A 15795-nucleotide genomic window follows, 5' to 3' on the forward strand; every position below is an offset into this window, starting at 1 on the left:
ATGTCAACTGAAAAACCATGTCGTGCGTGCACAGACTTCAAAACGTGGGCAAAAATTCAAAAGAAAACGTTCGAGTCTGAAAAGGTATAACCAAAGTTTTTTCTTTTTTTAAATTCGAAGTTCTGAGAAGATGATTGTTAAGTCTGATTTAGAATATATGGATTGCTCGTAATTACAAAACTGGTCTAAGTCAAAATTTTTACAAAATGAGTTCATGCAGAATAAACATTTTCAATCTAAATTGCAACAAACTAGAGTGAAATAGAAATTTATTTTCTTTCTTATAATATGTAGTAAGTTGAAAATAATATAACAGTATTCTTGAATTCTTCTAATGTGTTCACTATTTTAAATTACACTTACTCATTGTTGTCATAAATTCATAAAGATCCGCTGTCTAATATTAGCATACACTTTAAAAGTGGTTGAATACAACAACTTGCAAGAAACTCAAAAACATGAGAACAAACTGGTATCAATGAATGACGTAATTTCTAATAGTTAAAAAAAAAAATAGTCTGTATTATACAAGTAGGTTGCAGAGGTCTCAAAAATTTATTCTTCCCTGACAGCGTGTAAATAGTACAAAATATATTACATAATTATATGAAATAGTATACAAGTTGATATCCGTATTGCTATTTGAGTTGATGTATGTCTTTCGTTTGTAACAGGAATCTGAGAAAAAGCAGGAGAAAAATCAATCTGTAAATATTAAGGGTAGGCGTAACGACTGTCCTTTGGATAAGGATGAATTAGGCTCTAAAACATGGTCGTTCTTACATACCATGGCAGCATATTATCCGGATCAGCCAAGCGAAGCACAAAAGTCAGATATGAAACAGTTCTTTTACTCATTTTCTCAGTTTTATCCTTGTTATGTATGCGCTGAGGATTTAAGGGAACAGTTAAAACAATCTCCGCCGCAGACAGACACGCAAAGTACATTGAGTCGTTGGCTTTGCGACGTACATAACGAGGTAAACAAGAAAATTGGAAAACCAAAATTCGATTGTAATCTTGTCGATCAGAGATGGAGAGACGGATGGCTTGATGGATCCTGCGACTGATAATGATTTATGATCTCTCGTGGCTTGAAAAATGTTTAAAAGTGACCTGTATGTGATATAAAATAATTATGTAAGTTGATTGTTAATAACTACTTCTCGGATAGGAGTAGCAATCCTAAATAACAAGTAAATTCGTATTTATGTTTACAAAGTATAACAAGAATATTAATAAAATAGAATTATATCGTGTGATCATAGTTACATTAATTATTACCTGTTTTAGAGTGTAGTCATTGATGTGCGTAGGGAATAGTTGGTGGTAGATGCGAAATAGTAAATGCAGCGTTCGTTGTTCTAAGACGAGGTTCGTAACCGTGGTCTTGTCCTTCACCACCGACTGGCATAACTTGACACGTTCTAATATGAAATGGAAACCGTTTGTTAGCCATAGACGGTCGAGTGATGAACAAAAATACTATGTGTCCCACACAGACGATCCATAACGAACATCCCTTTGCAACGCTTTCTCTTATCCAATCATCTATCAATAAAGTAATACAGAGTATCTGTGAAATAATAATTACATTGCAGAACAATTCGAGCATAAATATAACAATTCCAACATAAAATGTATTCAATGTATACCGTCAGTGGATGACATAGGAACCACACCGATCCCAAGGAGAATAACGAACCGTAAAAATGAAGTTTCGATTGCATCTTCTTTATTGTCTTCATACAACGAAGAGAGAAGACAAGCCATGCGATCAGCTTTACAGCTATCAACATGTATCCTGGTGGTGATTCGTAAATGTACAATACCAATCCAGGATCGAATATATCGGACTGGTAAATGTATAAAGAAAATTGAAAGAAAGATGTGAAACAGACGAAGAATATAAGCCATCGAACTTGTCTTGCTGTTAGAACACTTTTCGTCACTGTATAGCCAATCGCTAGTAGTAACATAAGTACTGTGAACAGTATATCGGAACAAGCTTCTAAAAGATGACCAATCAAGGAAGCATTCTCGCATGCTACACCTTTTAAACCAAGATTCATGTAACTATAAATTTCACATAGTATTCCTATCAGCTGGAAAATCAATGAAGCCATGAATATTTTGTAAGACACGTGCAACAGTCGTCTCGCCTTCAATTGTACTGCTATGTGGAAACTCAATATCACGAGTATAATGTATATACTTCCGATCGCTATTAACTCTGGTAATATATCTAAAATGGAAAAGGATTTAGTTAAAACAATATATGTACGTTGAACTGCCTTAGACCATAACAAAGTTACTTGCAGAACTCATCTGCTGAGAAGTGTTCTCTCCAGAAACTGCCAGACTGTGCATTTGTTAGCGATATCCAATAGGAAATATTCAGCCCGTTTTCTGAAGAACAATCTGCTAACGCGATGAACCACCATCTTGGACGGGATGATCGAAATCTTCGATAGCTAGTGCATCGTATTACCGAATCGTCTTCTTTGCATCCGGATTTTACTGGTAGAAGCGTTGTTAATGGTACTATTTGACCGATTCCATCCCAGAGTATTTCTTCCTTTTCCAAACATGTTTTATTCGAAGGGTAAACGCTGGGCCATTGATCGGGAGCGTCGTAATACAATAACAATTTCAAATCTTTTTCCTCGCCACTTAACTCGAAATCGTACCGAAACGTACCTTGGTCCGTTAGAAAACAGAATCTCGCTAGAAATGCCCAATTCTATAAAGGAAAAAATTATTTATTATTAGATTGCTTGACGGTAGAAAAGTTTTAAATTTGTTAAATACGTTGGTGTCTAATCAATTACTAAACATTTAAGTATTGTATGTATATGAAAAATATCATATACATAGAATGGAATTATTCTAGGTCGGATGAAATGTTTAATATGTTGGAAGATTTGTAAAATTGAATAAGAGTGAAGAGATTGATCAAAAATTGACAGTACATCACGTGTAACCAAGCGTCCTTGAAGAATTTTAGTTTCCATTAATTGCGTGAACAAAAGCAAATATATTACACAGAAAAACAATGGCGATTTAAACATTGTTGACACTCGACCACGCAATTTCTCCTAACTGTGAATGATATCTACATATCTCTTACACGTTACCTGTTACCTGCTGCTTTTCTTATAATCAATATTTGCCTGCCACCTGCGACTATACGTTTCAATTATCATATTGATCTTGACTTATAATGCAAACTATATTCGAGGTAGTCTATATAAATAAATTTATCACGAAAGTCCGTGAACGAAACATTCAATACCTTATCGGCGTTGTATTTTTGAATTTTAATTCGATACCGCGAAAAATTTCTGCACGGTGTTGATAAATGCACTTACGTGACCTTGACATTTACCTGCGGTTGTACAACGATATCGACATATGTCAAAATAGTGTATTTGCGCGTACATGTTTTTCCTAAGTGTGATAGGGAATTGGAGCTGTTTAAAACTGCTCGCAACTAAATATATTATTTACATTAATTGTAATTAATTAATTGTAATTGTAATTAATTTTTTAATATTTTCATCAGCGAGGGGGGGTGTACATGACTATATATTTTAAATAGATTTATAATTTACGAGGACCATTCATATTTTATCATGTTTCAATCATATGCTAAATAATATCTGAAAATACGCGGTTGAATACTAAAGGATACATGAGAAATCAGGGACATCTTGAAAAAAGAAGGATTCGTATTTCCTGTGTAAACTTCCGTTCTCCAAAAGTTGTCAGAAAAAAATTTGAGACTATATAGCGAGAATTACTTATGGTGCGAAGCCACCTAGCGGTGAAATTCAGTGAAATTAGAGAAATGTCGTTACAAAAACACGTGGGAGAATAAACATAATTCATGTGCATTATTTTTCGTAGAAAATGATTACTGTGAAATATTGAATGTACTTCTAATGCGGCTTCTCAGCGATTGTGTTACTTCATCTTATAAAAACAAGTAGACTCGATGCTCGAAAGTATTATTCAGCATTGTTAATTAAATGACATAGAGGTTACAAAGGAAAATAATCATGAAGGACAATAAACGAAGCCTGAAGAGTTTTAAAAGTAAAGTGACATTGGTTTCATCCACTGTTTTGAGTTCTGCTTGCTTTATTTATATTTCTCATTTCCAGAATTATGGATTCAATTCGATGAGGACAACATAGATAAGCATCAATTATTTTTTAAAGAACATTCCATAAGAAACCAAGACCTTGAACATCCAAGGGGCAAAACGTTATTCGTACTAAATATACCACCCTATGTAACCAGCAGGGTTCTAGAGAAAGTTTTTGGAAAACTTTGCGGAGTTGTATCCAGTGTATTTTTTGCTACTCCGAAAGGGTTCAAAACAGCATATGTAGTATTCGAAAAGGAATCTGCTTTAGAAACAGCATTAGAACTTCCTGAAAATAGTACTGTAATATTGAACGACGAGCAGCATGTATGTCTAACAGGATTAGCCAGTAAGTCATTGTTTATTCTTGTTGTTCATATAAATTACTTGTAATTCATAGTCTGTAAACTTGAATTATTCGAATAGAATGGTGTAGAGAATATAACAATTCAATCTGCAATGAAGAAAGAATGAAAATGGAAATTGAGAACTATATGAAGAATTATGATCAAAGAATAATCGACAAGATTGCTAACGAGAAAGCTAGGGCAGAAGAAGATGAGGATAACGATGGTTGGGTAACTGTAACTGGACAGAAGAAGAGAGGACAATTTGCTCTTGCGAGAAAGGAATCTGTTATTAACAAAGTGCAAGAGAAAGAAGAACAGAAAAATAAGAAAAAGCGGTTGCTCAACTTCTATACCTTCCAGATTCGTGAGAGTAAAAAGCAGAGTACGTTTTTTGTAGCAGGATATTAATTATTTAAAGTTTCGATACTTCAATTATTTTGTTATACTGTATTTTCACAGATCTGGCTGAGCTGAGAAAGAAATTTGAACTGGACAAGAAAAGGCTACAGGATTTGAAGTCGAAGAGGACATTCAAGCCATTTTAAAACTAGGTTTTGAATTTCAATGTGAAATCGATATTTATTATACCGTAAAAATTCCGTTTACATTTATACCTATCGTAAAGTTATGTGCTGTATTGTATACCACAATTTATGTACAGAAATAGTAGAACATAAGTTCAAGTAACAACTTCAGCGAATCAAGAAGCTTTGCTCGCGTATGTCTGTAGAGTCCATTCGATTAAAAAATGTTGATACGCCAATGGCTGTAACAGAGCCAACATTTCCTCTGTAAGATAGAATAAAAAATTAATCGACGTAACTCATATAAAAATTAACAAATTACAAAAATACATACGTTTATTTCCATAAATACAATTAGCAGACATTGCTGCGCTCACAGCTTGTGCGAGTCGCTCCATACCTAAATCGCGTGAAGTTAGACTAGTAGTTGAATGAGATCCTAGATTGCTACTTAAAGCACGAATGGTGGCTGCAAAGTGCTGTGCTGAAATTGCATGTTTATTATTACCACTATTCTTTAATCTTAATACTGAATCCATAAGTAGCTGTTGAATTTTCGAATACAGTTTCTGTTGTTCCTTGCAGTTCTCTGTGTTCTTTAGCCGAAGAGGACACAGAATGCACCACCTAATCGAAAAATGAGTAGTCATGATCGAATGTTTAGTTATTGTGTTTCGTTGGAAACCAAATTGGATATTATTTCTTCCCTTAACGATTTTAATAGAGGAGAAATTTTGAATTTCATGTCTAGTGATCAGTAGACTGCGGATCTTTATGCATTTATAGCAAAATTGTGTAGACAGAATTCAAAATTGTAGGAAAATTTCAAAAATTGAAGATGTATATACATGATTTCTCATCTATTAGAATTATTAAGGGAAGAAATAACATTCAATTTGGTTTCTATTTCTTGCAATCGATACAGACAATTTTTATTTTGCATAAAGATCCACAGTCTAGTGATGAGATTAAATTACTCTGTCATTAGCAGGCTGATAGAAATTCTTTTTATCTAATGTAGCACGGTTTAGAGGGAGCTTGGCTAGAACCTATAAGCTTCGTCTAATTTACCTGAACAAGCCTGCAATAGGTGTAATCGGCGTCATTGGAATACCGCCGGTAGGCAAGGCAGGATTATCCATCAAAGGAGTTAACAAGAGACTCGGGTTTTCATCGATCCATTCTCCTACTAATCTAAGCAGTTCAGTAGGTGGATCTTTCTCTTCGTAAACTTCACCTATCGCCGTTAGTAAGTTGGCAGTGAAATGTGGTGCAAGAACAGGAAGCTGCTTCAATTTATCGATAGATTTCGGAGTAAGGACAAAGTAGTCGTTAAGTACATGCCTTGCTAATCCTACACTCTGCGTCGAGGTAGAACCTAACTGTTGCATCCAGATACCAGTTGCATTTAACACTGCCTTGTTTTGTGTAGCTATAGCCAATGATACTAAATTACCCAATATTTTGTTTCTGGGACTGTCGGCAGGAAAAAGAGATAAAAACACTGCATTTCGTACAGCAGGACTTCCTCCTGGACTTTGAAAGAAATCACTGAGTACTTCTATCAATTGTAACTCCTGTATGGCTATAGTCATGTTGCGTCTCTTTCGTCTTTCTATTTCTCCAAATACGAACTCTGATATTAAATCCAGTTGTAGGTCCATTTGCTTTCCCGGTCGACCACATAGTATTTCTTTAAACAATTCACACATATTTGCACAGAAGAATGTAGTGTTTACATACAAAGTTGTTCTTAACCCTTTCAATCCATCTTACCGATCCTGCATAAAGCTTCTCTAGCGCAGTATGGAAAATCTAATTTTCGTAAGTTTTGTTTTATATCATTCCCAGCCATTAATGCCTATATGCGCGTCTGGCATGTAATATTATTAATGTACATTCAAAATAAATAATCCAATCGTCCGAGGACTATATATTTACTTAGAACAGATGTTTTCGTAAAGCCATCATTGCATAAAGCAAATCATTGTCGATTTTCATGACCAGTATCAGTTCAGAAAATATGCATCTTCATTGGTGCAGTTTGTTTCGTGCGGATTTCTATTGTCGAGCAACCAATAAAATAACACTGCATGTAATTCCTGTCTGGAGATTGCGCTAGTTACGGATCCGCCAAAATTTTGATTTTCTACGATTTGTAATTTTTGTATACACGAAAGAAGAATTAATTCAATTGAGATGAAGAATTAGGATAACAGTGAGGAAATTTCCTTTAAATTAGAAAATCACGATCAAATTCACCCTTTTGCAAATCAATTTCCGAAAGAAAATATTCTTTCCGAACATGTTTTATATATAGATAGATAGAGTGGTTCAGAATTGACTAAATTTCTCAATCCCAATACGCGATGATGTAACAATACATTGAACAATTACAAAAATGACATATTGACATGTTTCTCGAAAAACTTTCGAGAACGTCACTTGGAAGCGATAGCCCTCTAGCGGCGTGTGGCGAGACACGCCATGAGGGAAGAACTTCTAATTCGTAGCGCCACCTCCGACTAGGTTGCGAACCACATTGTTAGTCAAAACAATCGCCGAATTCACGGTCTATTTTTAGGTGGCACCCATTAAGCTATAGTGCATCACGATTTTTCCTGTACACCGAAAAAACCTATATAGTCGACGGTCACCGCGTTCGACGGTCTACCGATCTCGAAAAAGTTCAACGACCCCGTGGTATAATTGTGACAAGAGGAGCGACCGGCCATGTTTATATCGTGGTGAATTTCGAGGTAGCGGCCCCGAGACCCGAGACCGATTTATCCACGTGTACTTGCTCAATCTTCATCCCCTTATACCTGACGTCCAGCACAGTGTCGGAATCGTTTGAGCGATGGAGTCCAGCGAGAGGGGTGAGTGAATTTGTATATGAAATAAAATCGCGGCAATATTGAGTCTCTGACACAAATCACGACCTGGGGGCAATGGCAGTGTCAGGGTCGGAACGGAACTAGTTCAGTGACCGCATTCGTGATATTCGACTACGATATTATCCTTGATTTTCAACGTTTCATCCATTTTTCATTCATCTTTTCCTTTGTACAAGCACGATATTCGCTATTGGGAACAGCTTCCTGCGAAAATTAACTCTCAACCGAATCTATGTCACGCATCTTACTTTTCATCTTGACTGTACTCTCTACTCTTGGCTCGATCCCTACGCGTGCCTTTTACATAGATATATCTATAGATGCGTGGATACACCGCGGAAGAAAGTGTAATTTTCGTGGTTCTTTAATAAGTTCCGTGAACGTTTCTTTGATCAGTCCTGTCAGGGATCTACGAGCTCAGTCAAAGCAGATGTTTTTCATTTTTTTTTATTCTCTTTGACGTTTGAGAAAGTTGATTTACTCAGATGACTACGTTCAACGTTACGCAATAGTGTAACGGCGTGTCTTTAACCTAGATAGTGTCTCGCGTATAGTGAATTGAAGCCACGGTACCGCTTGAAAGAGACACGTGAGAATTATTATTGCTTGACCGAGTCGAGCATGTGTTGCAACGTGGCGACACCTGTCGTCTGTTCGTGCACGTCCTACCTCAAGCTAGCGGGAATTAACCCCTCTCCCTTTATACGTCACCGTGTTCAACCCTTACGATCTGCGCACCGGACCTTATCGAGTCCTGCGGTGCCGGCATTTTATTCTCGTTTTCTGTTTCGCGTTAACCGATTCATTCACAACTAGGGTAATCGTATAAAAATATATATTTTGCCCTGAATCAATTTGCACGATTGAATGAGAATGTGTTTTAGTTGGCGAGGCAAACAAAATTGTCGATCATTCTCATATTTTTATACATTATTTGAACAAAACATTTCTAAGGAAAGGTTAAGATAAGACCATTTTTCTTCTAACTCGACTGTTGTTTGCATATTGCTCTAAATTGCACACACATAGGGGAAAGTTTTATTATTATTTATAGATACCTGCTTCGGTACAATAAAAATATAAAAAGAAACTTCTCGTGCGTTTTTAATAAACAAAGTAAGCCCTCAGAATTAGGTACATTAAAGTGAAGGCGGAGCTCATTACTGCCACACAAAAATCGCTAGGAATGTCCCTAATACTGCGGTATGTATTTTTTCAGAACATTGTTACCTATTACTATGTACAGATATAAATGTAGCGAGGACAGTGGCATTTCGTTGGTGCTACATATTTCACGATACTCACTGTCCAGTCATTCTTGTGTGCGCATTTTGTAGCAATTGTTGCGAAATTCTGGGAATTTCTTTGTTGCCAGAGGGTGCCCTCGGACCCGTAGCAGTCTATCTCTTATTTTTGATCTACCCTTTTCGTCTTTTGTTCCGTTCTGGGATACTTTTTTCCCCTGTTAGACTCTTCCTTGTTATATAAGTCCAAGGACGAGCTACATCATGGCTGTGCAAACACACATTCGCACACGGCTCTCCCTCAGTGGTTATGCTACTTTTTCCCCTTCTTCTTCTAACCTGTGCTCTGTTGTCGTCCTTTCTCTTTCCCTCTTTTTCTACTTCCGTCTTATCTCGTTCCTCCTCTCTCTTTCGATCTCCCCTCCCTTATCTACATTCTTCTCTATTCTTTGCCTCACTGTTGCTATATTATATTGGCCGGCTCTCTGCTATATTGTTCCGCACACCGGTTTATACCTCTCGGTCCCTCTTTTCTTTTTATTGCGTGCATGAGAATGATTCCGTTTCGCCCTTACCGCTTTCTGTTACAAAATAGCATGGATTTGTTAAAACTGTTTGTAACTGAAGGTTCGAGAAATGTTCTTTTGTACAGTTTGTGCAACGTACAACTGATGTCTTAAATATTGAATTACGATAAGCGGATTCACCTGCATAACTGTATCAAAATTTTATCATTTCGTTTAAGGCTCCACCTTGAAGATGAATATTTTAATAGTTAACGAAGTGTTCGAAATATCTTACGGTTTATTTCTCTTGCAACGCAGAGAACTATTTCGAAGGATCGCGATTCATCGCGATGAAAGTATTACATATTGGCATACTCGCGGCAATTAGATAGTATTGATTTATCGGCAGCGACTGGAGTGGTATTCACGCAATTTGGAAAGATGGATAATCGTTGGCCTTGCGTGAGATTATACCTGACCAGGCTATTCTATTGTTCCGTGTCGACGGCGAAATTACACGAATTCGCATGTTAAACCTGGGTATTATACGGCAAATTAAACGTGGCGTTTAGAGGGAACGAAAATAGAGGGATGTAATTATTAATGTGTTCGCGAGAGTAACATCGAGATGTATTGATTTCCCGTAAATCGTAATATTAGTGCCGTACACCTTGCGGCCGAACTATAAGGGACTACGAATCCGTGAAAATCTACGTTATTACAAGAAAATGTACAAAATTGTTATTACTAGACTGCGAATTTGATGTATTTATGACAAAAATGAGTGAGTGTAATCTAAAACCGAAAAAACATTAGACGAATTTAATGCTACTGTTATATCATGTTCAAGCTATTAAACATTTTAAAAAAGAAATTATATTTTTATCTCAGCCCAGTTTGTTGCTATTCAGGTAGACAGGTTTCATTGTGCATAAAAATCCGCAGTCTAGTTATTACTATGCGAAATGAAAAAGATGGTGTAGACTTGGAAGATATTCGAGAAAAACTATTTCACAATTTACCATTAGCATTTTCTCAATTTTCTCGAAAACCGTTAGTTTCACGAGGGAAAGTGATACGACATAAAAGACGCGGAATGTGAAGATCTACAGGTTTTGTCGAACACATTTTTCGATTCGATAAATAGTTTAGGGTGTAGACGAAACGAAATAATATTTTAATGATATTTTTGCACATTTTAGGATTACATTATATTTCTGAACATAAATAATCACGCTGTCCTTCATAATTTCTGAATGCGAAGAGAAAATTTGCGTTATATGTGTCTACATTTAGTTTAACAGTTCCAAGTTATTCTTTGTTTCTTACATCGACACTATCTAAATATGTATACTGAAAAAAATCATAGAGAATGGAAATATTCTAGGTCGAACAAATGTTTCGAACAAATATTCTAGGAAGAACAAAATTCTGTGTGAATGCGATAGAAATGAACAACATTCATATCTGGTAGATTCCATTTAAAATCTTCATCACTATACGGGAAGGGTTTCAGAGCACATTCGCAGCGTCCTCCATTCCCTAATTGAGGAATTGCTTTGTTTCGTCCCGACTGGCCTTGTTTCCGCGCGCTGCGTTTTTGCGCTGTCGTCTAGCCGACTCTTGTATTTGAACTTCGTCGAACGAGTCAATTAGCAAGCTGCCGTAACATCTGCCAGCATCGTTTTCTTTCTCTCGAACTATCCAGCCATGTGCATGGCAATATGTACATATGTATATGTACAGGGTGTTCTCGAAAACCATAGACGCGCATGATTAACCTGAGAACTTTGAACTGCGAGCAGAACGATGGTTCGTCATACAGGAATAGACTACTCTTGTCCCTCTGATAAACTACCAAGAGAGAGAGAGAGAGTTTCCTGATATTTTCTTCGTTATCCAAAGTTTCCTGGGAACACGATTCATTCAATTACTCCCGGCTGCAGAAACCGGGAGAATTAATTGCACCCAACGTGCTACCATCGTCCACGCGAACTTCGGCAATTTACGGCGACATTTGTGCCTGGTTCATTCCGTTTTGAACCAATGACACGAATCCGTTCCGGCAAGCCAATTAACGAGATAGAATTCGAGCGCGTAGGCGTGCGGCACGCACGTTCGCCATTTAGATATTCCCGGCTCGTATCGGTCAGGATGTGCTGAAATCCTGTCGCGTTCGTCAAGGATACCCCAGCGCACATTTTCCGTCCGATCAATTTCACAAATTTCTGCGATCTCCACGAATACTCTGCCCGAAATCTCCGTAATGAAACACACATTTCTAAATAAGATTCTAATAGGTACATTAACCGCGCGCTTGCCGTATATTAACGAGTCAGACTCGCGACGAAGGTCTTAACAAAGTCTAACAAATATGAATGTTATGCCTTTCTTTTTAGATGAAATAAAATTTTTGTTTCGTTTGTTGTCAACATTTAAGCATCACTACGAATGTAGCCATATATTTTCTTTTCTCTTCTGTTAATCGCTGTAACTGTAAAGTAAATGTTACGGCAAGGGGTTAAGGAAGGCATATTCATTAACAGCGACGATAGAAGCAATATTTACGTGTTTAAAATAAACGACAAAGGGCAGAAAATAGTCTTTCCACGTCTTTCCGAAGTGAAAACTTGTTCAGGCGCCTCGCGTACGCGATTGCTGGACTGTGGATAAGTGAGGTGAAACAATATTCGATTCCCCGAGCGAGAAGCAAAAGAAAGTTTTCACTTCGGTCGTGGGATCTTATGCGCACAGTATCAGTCTGGTTCTCAATAATTAACACAATAGTTTCTTCAGTGTCTTCCTTATCTAAAGATGTGACAATGTAATCGAAGAATTTTGTTTTGACGAGTCTTCCCCGCGAAACCGCTGAAAAATGAACATCTGTGATGCTGAAGGGTGAGCACACGGGCCTGCCATTAGACTGGAACCATAGGGGTGTGCATAGTGTTTACCATTATGCCTCGTTCACCGGGTAAACCGTGTAATCTCGATGGCTATAAAACGTAACGTTTCTACTGGATTTTCAACAAAAAATTACGGGACACACGGGCGCCGGAATACAAAGGTTTGAATGTGTGAAGGTTAGCGGAGTCAGCGGTTATAATTATCCTTAATGAGGTCGTTAATTGGAGGCAAATAAAGGCGTCGCTTGATCCCTGGATAAATAGAGCCTTGAAGCTTCCTATCGATCGTTGTCCGGTTATCACCGCGCCGGAGACACACGGCTATTATACTGTGATCGTTCGAAATAATTAGCCGGCGATCATCGCGCGAATTACATTCTCGCGTTTCGTTTTTGCGAGAGGATTGTCACGGTGTACCGAGGCCGGCCACCGATCGTTCGCTTATGTCGTCCCATTCGCGTGAACTCGTATCGGCGATTACTTTATAAATGCGGAGCCCACGGTGCTATTACACCACCCGTTCTACATGCTGGTAGCGATTAAGATAGGCCGACGCGACGCGCCGGTTGCGCGAGTCCGCCATTTCAGTTACCCGCTCAAGGTCCCCGCGAAGATTCTCGGGAAATTGTCGAGGGGATTCCCCGGAGAATAGTTTCCAAATCGTGAATTACAGTAATCCCGCGATCTAAGCCGATGCTCGGTCCTGTGACAAAGATCGTGAAGGGATATTGTTTTTGTGGCCGCATCGACTTTATTTTTTACTTATTTTTAATGAAATTTTACCAATATATTTGCGAAATTTTTCTGATTAAAATGCAGTACATGTGCAAGGGGTAGGCGAACAGATCGCAAAGCTCCGTCTCGCTTAGATCGCGGAATTACTGTATACCGGAAAAAAGAATTTTGCCGAGGCGAGTGTACAAGAAATTTCATTTATACGTCGTCTACCAAATTAAAACTGAACAAATTGTAATAGGGTGTCCTATCTTGTTGTCCCTGACTGTGTTATCCGCGTTCACAATCCGAACCACACGATAATACTCGACGGATCATGAGTACGATTTCTTGTTGGTTTATTACGGGTAATAAAGCGAGCTCTCGCCACTCGCTTAACGATCCTGTCAGTTATTCTTTTATCGATTCTTGGAATATAAATATCCGATGATCGCATTGCTCGGAATGTATTTGGGGTGAAACATTTAATCATAATCGCAGGAAAACAAAAGGAAAGATATATGTACGTACATATAAAGAGAGTCGTCGCTGATCGTCGACCCCCGCGACTAATTTCCATCGGCGATCGTACATGACCAGCGCAACGATTTCGTGCGTGGAGAGCGACCAAGAAAAAAGGGGACAGACTCGTTTTTAAAGTACACTCGAACCGCTGCGCCGCGCCGTGATAAACGGATTATGCGCAGCTACGCGATAACACGCTTGCCAGTGTCAATACTCGCGGATTTATCTGACGACACGGTTGTTCTCGACGGAAACTTTTTATCTTTATCGCGTTTTTCCCCCCCTTCGCGAGTTCCGCTCGATTGGCTCTGCTATACGGCGATGTCCGGATATACAGGGACTCCTACTAATATTCGGACACTTGTAAAAGTAGTTCACTGGAAAGTGAACGACTCTGATCCGTCACGCTCCGAGGTGAAACGCTATTGGGTACAGCTGAGGAGTCTATGCAATCGCCATAGAAGTTTTCATTTCGGTCGTGCGGTCTTATATGCGAACAGTATTGGTCTGTTTTTTATATTTTATATTTTTGAGAAATTAGAACAACTTGTTTAGAATAGCAGAGAAAATACTGTAAGTTGTTGTTGTTCACAACTTTTTAATGTGGGCCTGCGGTGTTCACTCCTCCGACTCTATGTCCGGTGGTTGCACGCGAGGTTGGGTGACTCGTGAATAATAACAACAATCTTGGCTTGTACTTGGCCACGCCGTGCGTTCCCTCCTCGTTCCTCAGAGGGAGTGTTCTCACCGGTAAGAGCGGCTGTGGATGTCCCAGACCCCACCACAGTACCTTCGCCACAACGCGCAGCACGTTTTTATTGTTGATATGCTGTATATACTATAAGGGACTATCTTAAAATTTAAAAACTAGATTATATAGAAATTGCTTAGTCTAAATTCCATCAGCTTCAAAATCAGAACAAATCCTTTCATTCTCGAAATTAAAAAGAAGTATGTGAAATTCTGTCAGGACAACTCACATTCCATAAGATTTTTCTGGATCCCTTCACACATAGGAGTGTATGGAAACGAAGATGCGGAGTCCCTTGCAAAAGCGCAACATCTTCTATCTCGGCGGACATTTCTCAACTTCCTTTTACCGATTTTACTTGCCACCTCAGACTAAAAGGCATTCTCAACACTCGATCCTCAATTACTGAGCAAGGCACCATCAAGGGTATACATTATTTCCAAAAATTCTACAACCCAAATCAAACTCCCCGGTTTGCACAAAATTTTGATGACTACGTTAAAAGGGGTTTTATATCCACAGTAAACCGTATCAGGGCCAATCATTATAATCTCGCTGCCTCTCTGTATCGAGTAAATATTGTTAGCGATACTAATTGTAAGTGTAATTATAGCTCCGTGGACTTGGATCATGTTCTATGGCAGTGTCGTCTTTATGATTCCCAAAGAATTAGATTAGTAAATAAGTTGCGCAAAATTAAGTTTTTCTACCATTAAAAGCGGACATTTTCTCTGCTAAACTTAATGTTAAAGCCTGCGAATATATCTTCCAGTTTTTAAACGACTGTAATCTACATTTCTAGCGATTATCAAGTCTGTCATTGTACACTAACTGTCAGCCTACTGTATAATTGTTAAAGCTGAAATAAACCTATAATAGGTTTCAGTGGCTCAATATATAAAAAAAAAGATTATATAGAAATATTTATTTCTACATTGATTACGTAGAAATTATGTTCTGTATGGACACATAGCCATAGTTATAAGTGAATTATGGGGAAATACACAGTTCGCAGTTGTTACTACCATAATTACAGAGTGTAAATAGAGTGGTAAATATTTGTGAAACAATTTCTTATCATTAGACTGCGGATCTTTATGCAAAATAAAAAATGTTTGCATTGATTGCCAGACACAGGAGCCATATAAAAATTTCATTCTTCTTTCAACTATTTTATTAAGGTGAAACTAAACACTGGTGGCCTTAAATCTTTATAATACTTCCAATG

General features: G+C 37.9%; 5 protein-coding genes across 6 annotated transcripts in view; 3 read left to right on the plus strand and 2 right to left on the minus strand.

Annotated features, from left to right (window-relative positions):
• Nucleotides 1–1070, plus strand: Alr (Evr1_Alr domain-containing protein Alr). The gene is made up of 2 exons (XM_076427402.1): nt 1–84; nt 675–1070. The coding sequence occupies exons 1-2, from the start codon at nt 1–3 to the stop codon at nt 1068–1070; spliced, it is 480 nt and encodes a 159-aa protein (XP_076283517.1).
• LOC143210625 (transmembrane protein 145) lies at nt 537–3110 on the minus strand. Its single transcript, XM_076427643.1, has 6 exons — nt 2973–3110; nt 2320–2743; nt 1656–2245; nt 1285–1576; nt 788–1116; nt 537–678 (listed from the first exon to the last, which is right to left on the minus strand). Exons 1-4 carry the CDS (start codon nt 3069–3071, stop codon nt 1301–1303), a joined length of 1389 nt encoding a protein of 462 aa, XP_076283758.1. The 5' UTR covers nt 3072–3110; the 3' UTR covers nt 537–678; nt 788–1116; nt 1285–1300.
• Nucleotides 3111–3956: 846 nt separating this feature from the next.
• Nucleotides 3957–5190, plus strand: LOC143210629 (ribosomal RNA-processing protein 7 homolog A). The gene is made up of 4 exons (XM_076427652.1): nt 3957–4098; nt 4167–4499; nt 4577–4882; nt 4960–5190. Exons 1-4 carry the CDS (start codon nt 4062–4064, stop codon nt 5043–5045), a joined length of 762 nt encoding a protein of 253 aa, XP_076283767.1. The 5' UTR covers nt 3957–4061; the 3' UTR covers nt 5046–5190.
• LOC143210628 (integrator complex subunit 15) lies at nt 4700–7000 on the minus strand. 2 transcript variants are annotated; one of them, XM_076427651.1, is made up of 4 exons: nt 6801–7000; nt 6096–6717; nt 5359–5651; nt 4700–5266 (listed from the first exon to the last, which is right to left on the minus strand). In XM_076427651.1, the coding sequence occupies exons 1-4, from the start codon at nt 6877–6879 to the stop codon at nt 5193–5195; spliced, it is 1068 nt and encodes a 355-aa protein (XP_076283766.1). In that variant the 5' UTR covers nt 6880–7000; the 3' UTR covers nt 4700–5192. The 2 variants fall into 2 exon arrangements, with proteins under 2 accessions (XP_076283766.1, XP_076283765.1); XM_076427650.1 differs by having other exon boundaries at nt 4700–5289; nt 6801–6999.
• Nucleotides 7001–7544: 544 nt separating this feature from the next.
• Usp (retinoid X receptor ultraspiracle) overlaps nt 7545–15795 on the plus strand; it is an 83000-nt gene continuing 74749 nt past the window's right edge. The window contains exon 1 of the mRNA XM_076427649.1: nt 7545–7903. Coding sequence (XP_076283764.1) covers nt 7885–7903 — 19 coding nt within the window. The 5' untranslated portion in view covers nt 7545–7884. The remainder of the gene's footprint in view (nt 7904–15795) is intronic.

Source organism: Lasioglossum baleicum, chromosome 7 (assembly GCF_051020765.1).
Source record: "Lasioglossum baleicum chromosome 7, iyLasBale1, whole genome shotgun sequence".
NCBI lineage: Eukaryota > Metazoa > Arthropoda > Insecta > Hymenoptera > Halictidae > Lasioglossum > Lasioglossum baleicum.

Bases quoted from the DNA above. Each gene is read 5' to 3' on its own strand.
- Alr (XM_076427402.1), top strand. From the start codon at position 1: ATGTCAACTGAAAAACCATGTCGTGCGTGCACAGACTTCAAAACGTGG. The intron at 85-674 runs GTATAACCAAAG...CGTTTGTAACAG, and splicing joins AAACGTTCGAGTCTGAAAAG to GAATCTGAGAAAAAGCAGGA.
- LOC143210625 (XM_076427643.1), bottom strand. From the start codon at position 3,071: ATGTTTAAATCGCCATTGTTTTTCTGTGTAATATATTTGCTTTTGTTC. The intron at 2,744-2,972 runs GTACTGTCAATT...TTTCCTTTATAG, and splicing joins GACGCTTGGTTACACGTGAT to AATTGGGCATTTCTAGCGAG. The intron at 2,246-2,319 runs GCAAGTAACTTT...TTTCCATTTTAG, and splicing joins CTTCTCAGCAGATGAGTTCT to ATATATTACCAGAGTTAATA.
- LOC143210629 (XM_076427652.1), top strand. From the start codon at position 4,062: ATGAAGGACAATAAACGAAGCCTGAAGAGTTTTAAAA. The intron at 4,099-4,166 runs GTAAAGTGACAT...TCTCATTTCCAG, and splicing joins AAGCCTGAAGAGTTTTAAAA to AATTATGGATTCAATTCGAT. The intron at 4,500-4,576 runs GTAAGTCATTGT...TTATTCGAATAG, and splicing joins ATGTCTAACAGGATTAGCCA to AATGGTGTAGAGAATATAAC.
- LOC143210628 (XM_076427650.1), bottom strand. From the start codon at position 6,879: ATGGCTGGGAATGATATAAAACAAAACTTACGAAAATTAGATTTTCCA. The intron at 6,718-6,800 runs GTAAGATGGATT...AATTGTTTAAAG, and splicing joins AGAAGCTTTATGCAGGATCG to AAATACTATGTGGTCGACCG. The intron at 5,290-5,358 runs GTATGTATTTTT...TCTATCTTACAG, and splicing joins TTGTATTTATGGAAATAAAC to AGGAAATGTTGGCTCTGTTA.